Source organism: Notechis scutatus, chromosome 16 (assembly GCF_049901735.1).
Source record: "Notechis scutatus isolate UNSWTSFEM ecotype Mainland chromosome 16, rNotScu1.2, whole genome shotgun sequence".
NCBI classification, from domain to species: domain Eukaryota; kingdom Metazoa; phylum Chordata; class Lepidosauria; order Squamata; family Elapidae; genus Notechis; species Notechis scutatus.
Window position 1 is genome coordinate 1,827,353 of NC_142024.1, and position 13,199 is coordinate 1,840,551.

General features: G+C 47.3%; 1 protein-coding gene across 1 annotated transcript; it reads right to left on the reverse strand.

Moving 5' to 3' along the window:
- Positions 1 to 722: 722 nt before the first annotated feature.
- On the reverse strand, positions 723 to 12,162 carry P3H1 (prolyl 3-hydroxylase 1). Its single transcript, XM_087944653.1, has 15 exons — positions 11,647 to 12,162; positions 10,260 to 10,412; positions 9,047 to 9,236; positions 8,193 to 8,324; positions 7,539 to 7,678; positions 7,076 to 7,165; positions 6,247 to 6,299; positions 5,926 to 6,047; positions 5,313 to 5,440; positions 4,761 to 4,856; positions 4,278 to 4,428; positions 3,822 to 3,939; positions 3,251 to 3,326; positions 2,687 to 2,827; positions 723 to 1,714 (listed from the first exon to the last, which is right to left on the reverse strand). The coding sequence occupies exons 1-15, from the start codon at positions 12,073 to 12,075 to the stop codon at positions 1,577 to 1,579; spliced, it is 2,157 nt and encodes a 718-aa protein (XP_087800779.1). The 5' UTR covers positions 12,076 to 12,162; the 3' UTR covers positions 723 to 1,576.
- Positions 12,163 to 13,199: the final 1,037 nt, after the last annotated feature.

A 13,199-nucleotide genomic window follows, 5' to 3' on the forward strand; every position in this document is an offset into this window, starting at 1 on the left:
CTTTCCCAATCCTGGTTTGTGGGGAAAAAAAACAAGCCGGCATGGACCAGGCGAAATGATAAACCACAGTTGGCTAGGAGGAGGAGGAGGCAAAGGTGGCAGAATGTCCTGCCTCAAACGATGACGTACAGAGGAAGCCCCCGTTATAAAGCGAGGCGGCAAAAACCGTGTGTACGGCTTAATGAATGCCGGCTTGCAAGAGATGAGGACGATGGGAGACGTAGTCCACGCCAGTCACAAATTGCTTGCTCTGGAGGGGACCAAACTCCATCCAAGTTGCTGCCAAGGGAAATTTCCAAGGGTGGTGAGCTTCATGCTCTCTGACCCTTTGGCCGGGCTGGGAATGATGGGAGCTGGAGTGGGGCCCCTAGATGGGGACTTTCCCGCCTGTTTTTCCTAGAAAAAAAAAAATTAAGGTTTCCTCCCCCCTCTCCTTTCTGCCTCATTTCGATCCCTCCTTTGCAAGAAAAGCTTTTCTGCCCGGTTAAATGAATTTAAAAAGCACAATTGTTTCACTTTCCCCTTTCTTTGCGAGTCTGTTTTTCCGGGCCTAGAAATAAAACCAGCTTTATTTTCTCAAGCATTCCAATCTTTGGATGAAGACCACGCCTTAAATATACCTTGTCTTCCTACCTCTTATTAAATTTTTCCTTCCCTCTCTAGCCTCAAAAACCGTCCGTCTCAAAATATCCTTTGCAAAGAGTTCAAAGAGACTCACAAACAGGTTTGCGAAAAATGTATTTATAAAAGCAAGTCCTCGAATTACGACCGTGATCGAGCCCCCAATTTCTGAGGCATTGGCAAAGTGAGTTTTGTCCCAATTTACGACCCTTCCTGCCGCCGTTAAGGGGATCGCGGCAGTTGATCCTAGGTGAATCCTAGGTGAATCCTAGAATTAAGACCACACTCGAGCCCAACGGTTGTTAAGTGAGACATTTGTGAAGCGAGTTTTGCCTCATTTTTACAACATTTCTGGCCATAGTTGTTAAGCGAATCACTGCAGTTATAAAGTTAAGTCACATGGTCGTTAAGTGAATCCGGCTTCCCCGTTGACTTTGCTGGTCGGAAGGTCGTAAAAAGGGGATCGCGTGAGCCCTGGGACACGGCGACCGTCATAAATATGAGACAGTTGCCAATCGATTTTGATCACGGGACTGCGGGGGACCTGCAACGGTCATAAGCCTGAAAAACGGTCCCTTTTTCCCCCAGGGCCGTCGTAACTTGGAACGATCACTAAACGAACTGTTGGGGGACTATCAGTTATGAAGCTACGTCTCTCGAAGTTGCGGGTTCTCCATCGCTGGAATATTTCATGGGAAAAAAAAAATGCAGTATATGAAAACTCCTGCCTCGGGCAGGGCGGGTTGGACTAGAGGACCTCCAAGGTCCCTTTCAACCCGATGAATTTTCCAGCCATTCAAGAAACGGGGAAAGGGCAAACCCCGATATCTCCCGCCTGTATTTTTATAGTCACTGTTTGTTTATAGTCAGTTTTCTCTCTTGCTCCAGAGACCAATTCGTACCCCAAATTATGACGAATTATTTCATAATCCCGCTGTTTGAACCAGATGTGGCTCTATAGTTCGTCTTTCTTTTCAGAAGTTTCTTTGGGGGCTGTTTCGGCCTCTTTGGGGTTCGGTCCCGTTTCGGGGAGCCATTGGGTTTCTTCGGTTTTGAAGAGCATCCGAACCAGGTCATCGGCTTGGATTCTCTCCTGAGTTGAAAAAAAGGGGGAATGAGAGAGAGAAAACGGGGGCGTCCATTTTAATTGAATAACACAACCCGTGGACTTCAACTCCCAGAATTCCTGAGGCAGCGTCCATTTTGCCAGCCCCTGCGAGGTAGGCCAGGCGAAGGATGGCAGGATTTACAAGAAATGTTTATAAAAGTCGACATAAAATTTTAGGTTTGACTCTCAATTCGTGGATGAGAGGGCCATTAAAAAAAAAAAAAAGCTGAGATTTTTTTATTTTATTTTTAGCTTTGGGCCTTTTCATTTTTATCTTTTTTCGTTTTGAGTACAATTTTTTTCATTCAATATTTTTATGAAGGGACTGAAAACCAACACAAACCGCTCTTTGTTGAGAAGACGAAAAAGGAAGACATGAAAGAAAAAGCAAAAGAGGGGGGGGGGGGAAAGAAAGTCAAGAAGAAGCAGAAAGGAAGGGGAAAAAAAGGACTTTTGTTTTTAGAAGCCTTGAGAGGAAAAGTCGGGGACACTGAGGACTAGCTACTTTGTGACCCTCCAATAAAGAGAGGGAGAAAAAAAGTAAAGAAATAGAAAATGGGGGGAAAGGCGTTTTTTGCAGCCTTGAACAAATTTTTGCTTTTTATTATTATTTTCTTGCAAGCCCAGAGCGAATTCTTGAAGTGCAGGCAGAGCAAGTTCCAAGGCACATTGAGGACTAGAACCTTGAGCCCATCGTCCTTTTCTTTTTAAAACAAAGGCATGTGAACTAGATATGATTTTTTTTAAAAAAAATAGTCTTTGATTTCAATAATTTTTTAAAAAATCTCCTTTTTCCTGAGCTTCTCACGGCACGAAACCCCCTACCCGTCTCCTCTAGAACTTTCCTGCTGCACGAATTTCCCCTCCACTATCAAAAAAAAAACCCACACAAGGTCGAGATGGCTGCCATTTTGACTTTTTTGCCCACCACGGGGTCTGAGGAGGTGCTGCACTCACCCGTTCGCTATGGCGGGGGTCCAGGGTAAACCACAAGGCGATGGCGCAACGCTGGCCCTTCGTGACGGCTCGGACGCCGTGGGGGTTTTCCAATCCGGCCGAGAAGCCCACTGTCCGGCCGCACTGGGGCTTCACCTCTGCCTGGAGAGCAAATTGGGATCCACGCAAAAAAACTATTTTAGTAGATAATCCCCCCACCCCAAAATCCATCAAGGCCACCTTGGGGTTTGCTCTCCCAACCGATGTCGCTGATGCGCTGAATTTCTGTGGTTACGGGAGACTGGAAGTGAGCTCTGCCCCGTTTTACAACTTCTCTTGCTGCTGTTAAGTGAATCGTCATAAATACGAGTCAGTTGCCAATTTTGACCACGATATGGATAATGGGGACAAAAGTGGTGACGGTGAAAAACGGAGGTTTTTTTTTCAGTGCATGGGGTAATTTCATACAGTCGCTAAATGAACTGTTGGAAGGCAAGGATTCACTGAAAAAGCGGGTTCCAAATAATAAATTAAAAATGATTGACAACGCACCATAACTGGAAATCCAGAAATTCAGAGACTTACCGTGACGGTCGTGGCATCCAACTCGGTAAAATAAAACTCCCCTCCTTCGAAATCTCCGTTTAAATAAAGGATGGCGCTAGAAAGCAATAAATCTCTTTTATTGACTGGGAGATTAAACCCTGAGGAACCCCCCCAAAAATAAAAAATAAATTCTGATTTTTTCCTTGACTTAAGCGAACGGATCCTAAAAGGAGAAGCTTCCAGATCTTTCTGGAGAAAATCAGGTTGTTTTTATTGAGATGGTGTAAACGGGACAACGAGAACAACAATTGTAAATGGACGAAAAACATACTAGTCCTCAATGTTCAAGGCAGATTAAATTGGCAACTTAAGACCTGTGGACTTCAACTCCCAGAATTCCCCAGCCAGCTGGGAGTTGAAATCCACAAGTCTTTAAGTGACTAGGGAACTCTGGGATTTGAGGTCCACAAGTCCTAAGGTTGCCAAGGTTGGACTGATCTAGGCCCATATTTTTCAACCACTACAACTTTTAAAACGGGGGGACTCCAACTCCCAGGATTCCCCTGCGGCAGGGGAAGATGGGAGCTTCAGACGACCCCGCCAAACTCACCTGTAGTCCCGAAAGGTGTACGCCGGGGGCTCCTTGAGGCACACCATGGCCTCGGCGTTGAGAATGCAGTTGTCGACGTGCACAGGGTGGCTGGGATCTGTTCGGCCCCCCTGTTTATCTAGGGGAGAGAGAAAGGGGGGAGATCCCTTTTGACCCCCTCCTCCCCCACAGCTCAATCTGGCCTTACCCCAAATCGGGGCATCCGGCGAGTTACGAATCCCACCCACCCGGCTGAATCAAATCCCCTTGGGTGGAAAAACAGAAGCTGAAAACGCAGCAGGTTTCTAGTCCTCATGGAGAGCCTGAAATTCTGAGCGAGGAAAAAACTTGGTGGGTTGGGAATCTTACCCCCTTTTCTACTCTCTCAGCCTCAACCTGCCGGCCTTTGTGTCTTCCAGGTTTTAAAAATCAATTCTCTTCCCCCCTCCCCCACCTCGCCGTTGTCCACCTGCTCACCTGCGATGGCCGTCCGGCACACCAGGTGAGTATAGGAGAAATGCAGAGGGACGTCCAGGCGGAAGTAAGACTCTATCACGTGGCGGACTTTCTCTGTGGCGTTGTAGTAGAGGTAAGCGCTCGGCATGGGAACTCTGCCTTCCTGCCCCAGCTGGGGTGGGGTGCGAGAGATCCACACGGAGGAGGAAAAATAAAACCAGGGTTACCCCAAATCTGAGACCCATTGGGGGAAGGGTTTTAGAAATCGATTTAATTTTGGGAATTTAAAAACAAAAACAAATTGCCTCCCACGAGCTTTGGACCTGTCTTTCGAAAGGCTGGGCTTCTAGTCCTCATGAAGGCCCTGGCTTTGGGCAAGGGGTTGGGCTAGAAGACCTCGAAGGACCCTTCTAGCTCTATATTTTTATGCTTTCGGAGACCAGCTTCCCAAATCCCAGATCTTTGCTCTTTTTTGGGGGGTGGGGGGGTGGTGGGGGGGCTTACCTTGAGGGCTTTCAGGACAGTCACCCCATGAAAAGTCTCGCTGGGTGTGTGGGGCGAGGTCTGTCCCCTATAACCGTCGCCCGCCGAAGCAGCTGCCTGCAATACAAGGAGGAAAATTAAAATATCATAGAACTTTATAAACAAAGTTTGTATGATTAAGAAAAGAAAAATCCCAGAAGGAAAACTCCAATTTTTTTTTTTTTTTTGCTTTAGTCCCATTGGGGGGACTGCGGATTTAAAAGATGAAAATGCCCCCCCCCCCAAAAAAAATGTATAAAAAAAGAAGAATTTTGGGTTCGAATTGGTTCTTCACGCAGCAGAAGGAAATGCTGCCATCTAGTGCTCACAAAACGAACTGCCGTAGGTTGTATGGGCGAGTCAGTCCTCAAACGTTCGATTGCAATTGAGCCCAGAAACTTAAAATATTCGTTAAGTGTTTTTTTTTTGGGTCGCTCGCTCACGGGACCACGAAACGTGGTTTCCCCAAAGGGAGGGGGGGCTCCGTGAGTGCAACCTGGGCAGGTATTCCAAAGACCATAGTGCTTGACTTACATTGGTCAGGGCTTGCAATGTCCGGCATTCTTCTTCGGAAAGGACTCCGTCCACCACCACACGCTGAGAGCCGTTCAGGGTCTTGGAGTTCATGGCAACCCTGAGCCCATCGTAAACCAATGGGCCCCCTTGGCAGGAAACAAAATCCTCGAGTTACAACCGTTCACTTAGCGACCGCACCGAAGTGACAACAGGGACCGTTTTTCTTTCTTTTTTTGTTGTAAAAAGTTTTTTATTTTTATGTTTCAAAAAACATCTCTTTTGGTGAACAGCGTGGTTCCAGGTTTTTATATTTCCATCCAAACATGAACATTCAATTTCATATCATATCATTACATTTCATAATTTCTGTCACATGATCTCTTTTTGATGACCAAAAGCCAAAAGCCAGACTCACTTAACGACCGTGTGACTGACTTAACAACCACAGTGCTTCCCTCAACAACTGTGGGGGGGAAGAAAGGCCGTAAAACGGGCAGAATTCCTCGGTGCGCTGTCTCGCTTAGCGGCAGGAATTTGGGGCTCAACGCTGGTCGTAAGTCGAGAACTACCTGATTTTAGCACCTTTGTGGTTTTCCGAGGCCTTCAGGTCCCAATTTTGGGGGCAGCTCACCTTCCCGTACGAGTTTATTCATGTCGGAAGATTCCTTCGTCTTCTCCTCCACCAGATTCTCGATCTCCTTCATGAGATTACCGATCTCCTCAGAGATCCGGGCCGCTGTCTCGCGTTCAACCCTGCGGAGACAGAGCGAAGGCAGGTTTCATCCTTCCGCGAGGCGACACCGAACCTGGGATTTCACCCTGCAATCCAGGTTCATTTTTCCTGCAATCCTGAAGAGATTCTCTCTCTCTCTCTCTCTCTATTTTAGCTATGTTATTGCTGTGATTTTATCCTGGTTAGTCCTTGGCTTATAGTGATTCATTTAGGTCTTACTTTTGTTTCTCCTGAAGCCTCTTGGGAATGACTTCTTCCGGGGTCCATGTGTCCTTTAAAGCCAAGATAAGGACGGTTAAAGAAAATAGCCACACTTTTCTGAACAAAACTTGTGTTTCTCAACTATGATGGTTTCAAGAGGAATGAATTTCAACTTCTAGAATCCCCCAGCCAGCTTGATTTAAGATGGACTTCAACTCCCAGAATCCCCCAGCCAGCTTGCTTTAAGATGCATGGACTTCAACTCCCAGGTTCCCCCAGCTAGAATGCTTTAAGATGGACTTCAACTCCCAGAATCCCCCAGCCAGCTTGCTTTAAGATGCATGGACTTCAACTCCCAGGATCCCCCAGCTAGAATGCTTTAAGATGGACTTCAATTCCCAGAATCCCCAGCCAGCATGCTTTAAGTTGCATGGATTTCAATTCCCAGAATGCCCCAGCCAGCATGCTTTAAGATGGACTTCAACTCCCAGAATCCCCGAGCTAGAATGCTTTAAGATGGATGGACTTCAACTCCCAGAATTCCTTTGTCTGCTTTAAGACATATGGACTTCAATTCCCATCATTCCCCAGCCAGCGTGCAATGCTGGGAGTTGGAGTCCACCCACCTTAAAGCCTAAATTCGAACCTTGCATTTTCTCAAAATATTCCACTTTCGTTTGAATTTCAAGTCCAACTTGTGGGTCTTAAGTCACTATCAAAAATGGCTATTTCAGGGCACAGCACAACAACACAAAAACACACACACACACACACATGCACACACACACACCCTTAAATCTGTCTATCCTATTTTTCAGTTCCTTGGAAAATAACACATTTTGCTTACCGGATCGATGAAAGGAATGCCAAAGATGTCATAGGCAAAATAGAGTAATTCCTTCTCTAAAAGACTCCGCCGGCGATAAATCTGGACTTTCTGCAGCAAAAAAAAAAAAAAAAAGCAGAAAATTGGGTCAAAATGGCTTCCATTTGGCTCCCTGCCCTGGGCACGGGGGCTGGACTAGATGGCCTCCCAGGTCCCCCTCCGACCTTCTCATCCTACGCTTCAGTGTGGATTCTTCTCCTGGGCGGCGGGGGGGGGAGGCTGGACTAGATGACCTCTGGATACACTTTCCACTTTTCTTCGTGAAAAGTTAACTGCCTATTTTACAGTGTCAGCCGAGGCCCGTGCCCAGATTTCTCTTCCAATGGGTCTGGGGGTTAAGGGACCCCTCAAAAGACCCTCTTTTCAAGCCTCTGTGTGTGTGTGTGAATGGGTGGGTGGGTGGATAGCGGGGGAGAAATCTTGCCTCTCTGGGCCCGATGTGTTCGGCCAGGTTTTCTCCCAGCATAGCTGCGTAATAAGCCACATTCTGCTTCATCACATTGTCGTTCGGGAAGAAAAGCAAGTAGGTTTTTGCGCATTCGACTGCCTTCCCATAGTGGCCACCTGTGACAGGGTGGAAGGAGAGCTTTAAGGGAAGACTGGAAATATATCACAATAATCGCCAGACATTCATTCCCATATACTCAGACGCTACCTGAACAGCTCTTAAGTCCTTGGTTAGGACCTGAACTGCTAAGTTTTAACCAAACCCAGACTGTGAATCGAATTGAACATTAAATATATAATAATAACGTAATAATATATATTCAGACATTAACCTAACGGCTCTTAAGTCCTAGATTAGAACCTGATTTTTTTTTAACCAATCCCAGATTGTGAATCAAATTGAAAATTAAATCTATAATAACAATAACAATAATAACAATAACAGCATATAAACACATACTTAGGTGTTACCTTAACAGTTCTTAACAGGTTACCTTAACAGGTTAGAAACCAACATGCCCCGAAACTCAGTTTAAAGGTAGCCAACTTCCCCGAGAGCCCCCTGGAAGACGGAGCGGGGTGCAATTAATGGGACCCCCCCCCCAAACTCCCGTCCCCAAGCCCCACATACTGTTGTAATAGGCGAACTGTAGGTAGTTGAAGTGAGACGGGAGGAAGTCTTCGTTGGGTTTCTCCTGACCGGCTTCCTGCGCCAACTCGGTCACGCATCCTTGCTTGCAGTTCAGCACTTGGGTGTAATGATCTGCCCCCGGGAAGGTCCGAGAAAAAGAGGATTACTCACAGGAAGCCATTGGGATCGAGGGTTCGGACATCGTTCTAAGACAGACGAGCGTTTCCCGACTTTTAGGATGGGTGGACTTCAACTCCCAGAATTCCCCAGCCAGTCTAGGTAGATTTTGACTTCCTGTAATCTTTGTGAGCCTATTTGGACTTCACTTCCCAGAATTCCCCAGCAAGCAGCCCGTGTGAACTTCAACTCCCAGAATCCCCTAGCTAGCACACATTGGATTTCGACTCCCAGAACTCCCCAGAACAGCATATGTGGACTTCGAGTCCCAGAATTCCCTAGCTAGCATGCACAGATAAGCCCTCAAGATACAACAGTTGGTTTAGTGAACACATTTCTCACTTAGCAACATAAATGCTGGACTCAATTATGGTCGTAAGTCGAGAACTAACCGTATGGACTTCAGCTCCCAGAATTCCCTAGCCAGCATCTATTTTCTGGTTGACTTTCAATGTTATTATTTTTTTTAAAAATGGATTTTGGAGGTTTCATACACTGCCCAGAATCCATTGGAGCGGAGCGCTCATAACCAATTTAAATGAATAAATAAAATCCCAGAATCCCCTAGTCATGACCGAGTCAGGCATCCCAGATACATGGCCTTCTCCCAGCCAGCAGCCCATAGCTTCCCGCCGAGCCTTATGGGACTTGTTGTCCCGTTCTTTCCCTCCGCTCACCGATAAAGGCTTGGTAGAAGTCGGCATTGTATTCGAGGTAGTTGTAACCATCGTGGTTGTACGGCTCTTCGCAGAGGACCCGGCACTCCTCGTCGGCTACCCAGTATTCATCCAGCGCCTTCTCCAGGTGCAAAATGGCTGCCTGAGGATTCTCCTCCGTGTAGTAACTCACACCCAGGTGGAAATCTTGCTAGGGAGAGAATTGGAGAAGCCAGCTTTAAACCCCAGAAAGCAAAGCTGAACCGTCTTAGCATCTCCAGCTAGCAATTCTATTTTAAGTAGTCCCTGACTTTCGTCCCTCTTCGAGGCCATCGCTAGGCAGTACGGTCGCTAAGAGAGCCACTCCTTCCTACCAGCAAATCTAGCTCTGTTTATCAGAAGTGGGAAGATGGCAAATGCTGATCACTTAATCGAGGGATACTAAAACCGTCATAAATACAGGTGGTCCTCAACTTACGATGTCAGTCGAGGCCAAAGTTTATGTTGTTAAGTGAGTTTTGCCCCATTTTACAACTTTTTCTTTTGGCCGCAGTTGTTAAGTGAACCATGGCAAGTCGTTAAAATAGCAACCTTCCGGCAAGCAAAAGTCAACGGTTCACTTAGCGACCGACTCATTTAACAACTGCAGTGAAGAATCTCTTTAACAGCTGCAAGACAGGTTGTAAAGCAGCTCAAAACTCACTTAACGACTGTCTCGCCTAGCAACAGAAGTTTTGGGCTCAAAACAGTGGTCATAAGTTGAGAACTGCCTTTATGCTTCTGAAACATCACATCACATACATGTATCCATGTGTGTGTGTGTGTTTATATGTCCATATGTGCGTATATACCGTATATTATATGGTACACGCACACACATTTATAGGTTGTAAACCACCCCGCAGAATCGCTTAGGTGGGATGGAAGACGTAGCACTTTTAATCAATTTCATGCATTTTATTAAATGTAATAAAATATTTTATTCAAGATAATTTTAAATTTTAAAAAAAAGCTTCGATAGCATAAAGACACGCCCTGGGTGATTTTCTTCCTTGCTTTTAAGTTTCGTTGTATTTTTTCCCTCCTGCCTTTTTTATAATTTTGCACATTCTTCTTCTCTCTTTTGCTGCAGTTCTGTAGAATTCTACAAGGTTCTGCAATTCCTTTAATTTAAAAAAAGGGGGAGAGGGGGTGGGGAAAAAGGGGTGTGCATCAAACTGTGACGTGACCTCACCATGTGGGGTTTAGCCTCCAAATCAATAAAATCCGAATCTTTGACCCCAACCATCATCTGGTAATAAGCCAGGTTCTGCCGCATCTCGGCGTGGTCCGGATTGGCTGAGAAGAAGGTCTGGGCGGCTGCCACAGCCTTCTTCAGCTTGTTGATCTGACAAAGAAGAGAAATTCTGATATTTTGGGGGGGAAAGAATGCGGCTGTATTTGGATTAAAAGAGAGACAGAGAGAAAGAAAGAGGGAGAAAGAGAGAGAGGGAGAGAGAGAAAGAGGGAAAAGAAATGAAAGAAAAGGAAGAAAGCTGAGGAAGGGATAAGGAGAGGAGAGCAGAAGGTAGAGAAGGATCAAAAATGGGAAAAGGAGAGAAAGAGAGTGAGAAAAAGGAATGAATGACCAGAAAGAAAAGAGGAAGAAGGGATAAGGGGGAGAGGAGGAAAGCAGAAGGTAGAGAAGGACAGAAAACGGAGAGAGAGAAAAAATAAAGGAAAGAAAAGAAGAAAAGAGAAATATGAGGAAGGGATAACAGGGAGAGAAGGAGAGGGGGAGGTAGAGGAGAGAAGGACAGAAAATGGAAAAAGTAGGAGAGAAAGAGTGAGAAAAGGAATGAATGACCAGAAAGAAAAGAGGAAGAAGGGATAAGGGGGAGAGGAGGAAAGCAGAAGGTAGAGAAGGACAGAAAATGGAGAGAGAGAAAAATAAAGGAAAGAAAAATAAAGGAAAGAAAAGAAAGAAAAGAAGCTGAAGAAGGGATAAGAGAAAGAGAGTGAGGAAAAAAAGGAATGAAAGGAAAAGAGAAAAGGAAGTGGAAAGAAAGCGAGGGAGGGGATCGTGAGATTCGATCTGAAACTTTCCACTTTGGGCATTTACAACTCCCCCTCCCCAAAAACCAGCCAAGGCCCACTCCCCACTTCCTCCATCCTCCCCAGCCCCGAAGTTTACCCTCTGCATGACGCCCGGGGGGGCAGGAGGGATTTGCAAAGCCCCCCGCCCCACTTTTCCACCCGCGCGCCTGCGCCGAGACCCTGCGGAGAGAAGGCGCAGCCCCTCCACCGACGTGGCAAACGGGGCGGAGAGCGGAGCGGGCGGGGCTCCCACGGCCCCCAAAGTTTCCCCCGCCCCCCGCCTCAAATCCCCGATTGCGCGCTGGGGATCACGACCAGCCCCTTCTTCCTCAATTGGAGATTGGATGGCGGGGAGGGGGCAGGAGGCGGTGCCAACCGGTGGGGGCAACCCTCCCACCCCCAAATTTCCCCCTCCCTTCCTTGCTTGGGGTTTGGATGGCAGCAGTAAAGAGGCGCCGGGAGGGAAGAGGAAAAGGATGCGGGGGGGCGGTTGGCAGAGGCGGTGCCAATCGGGACGGGGGGGCGACCCTCCCCAGCCCACCCACCTTGAAATACGCCACTTGCAGGTAGTTGTAAGGGCTGCGCTTGCGGAACTCCAGTTCCACCTCCTCGCCCAGGTAGTATCGAGACGGGCCGGCCGGCAGGCAGCGGCGGAGGCAGGCGGCGCGGCGCAGGAGCTGCTGGAAGAAGCGCAGGTCGCGCAACGGGCGGCGGGGCTCCCGCGCGGGATCCTCGGCCGTGTGGTTGGCCGCGCAGCCCGTCCGGCAGCCGGCCAGGCGTTCCCGGTGCGCGGCCCGTGCCCGGAGCGCCCGCTCCATCTGCAGGATGACGCCGGGCCAGTCCCCGCGGTGGTAAGCCTCGGCTCCGGCCGCTAGCAACTCGTCGGCCGGGCGGAGCTGCTCTACCGTCGGGCCCGAGCCGTCGGCGGCGCTCAGGATCGCGCGCAGGAGCAGGGCAAGCAGCAAGGGCAGCATCTTGGCGAAGCGAAGGGAAGCGCACAATGCCCGGGCTGGCAGGATGGGGCCACGCCCACTCGGGCCACGCCCGTTCTTCGGCCACGCCCACTCACTCTGAGCAACACGTGGCGATGGTGCCCCCCCTCTCCTCCGGGTGGACTACAATTCCCAGAATTCCCCAGCCAGTCTGGGGAATTCTGGGAGTTGTAGTCCACTCATCTTAAAGTGGCTGCAGTGTTTTCAAACTTTGTGATATGATACAAATTCTCTCTTTTTAAGATGAAATGCACGGATTTATCTGCGGGATGGTCCTTTAGTTTCGAATTTCTGTACCTAAGTCGGTTTAAGAAGGGTGGTATGGCTGCCTGGGAGATTCGGGGACGCAGTCCAAACTTTTTCAGTCAATTAGTGCGATTAGACACACAAATTCTTTGTGTGTCTTAATCACACTTGGCCAAATCAATTCAATTCAATTCAAAGGGCTGAAGAAAGGATGGCTACGAAAGGATGGGCCTTGTGGCTCAGCAATAGTCAGAAGGGCAGGATGGGGGCCTGCAGCAAAACTCTTGAAACCAATGGAATGAAAGGGGGGAATGCCGAGGCCATCTAGTCCAACCCTCTTAGCATTTGACAGGCAGATTCGTTGTGGCATAGACCATTACTCTTGCCATGGGTGAGGTTTCAACAAGGAACTCATAAATCACCCCCAAAATATTGCCTTTAATAAAAAGATTTGAACCTTCTGTGCTCAGCTGGAAGTTCAATAAGGAATAGAATAAAATAAAAGAATGGAATGGAATAGAATGTAGAATAGAAAATAGAGAATAGAATAGAATAGAATAGAATAGAATAGAATAGAATAGAATAGAATAGAATAGAATAGAATAGAATAACAGAATTGGAAGGTCTTCTAGTCCAACCCCCTGCAAGGATAACTATCTGTTTTATTTTCCTATTTTAAATATATTTAGCTTTCATCTTTTTTGCTGATAAATTTAAATAAATTCTTAGGCCTACTTACAAAAAAGTTTTACATTGAACGCACAATATTCTACATTAACTAACTCCCCATTCTGCCTTTACTAATTCTTCGTTTACCTCTAACCTTTGCTATCTCTCGGTATGACGCAGTCGCTCTTGCC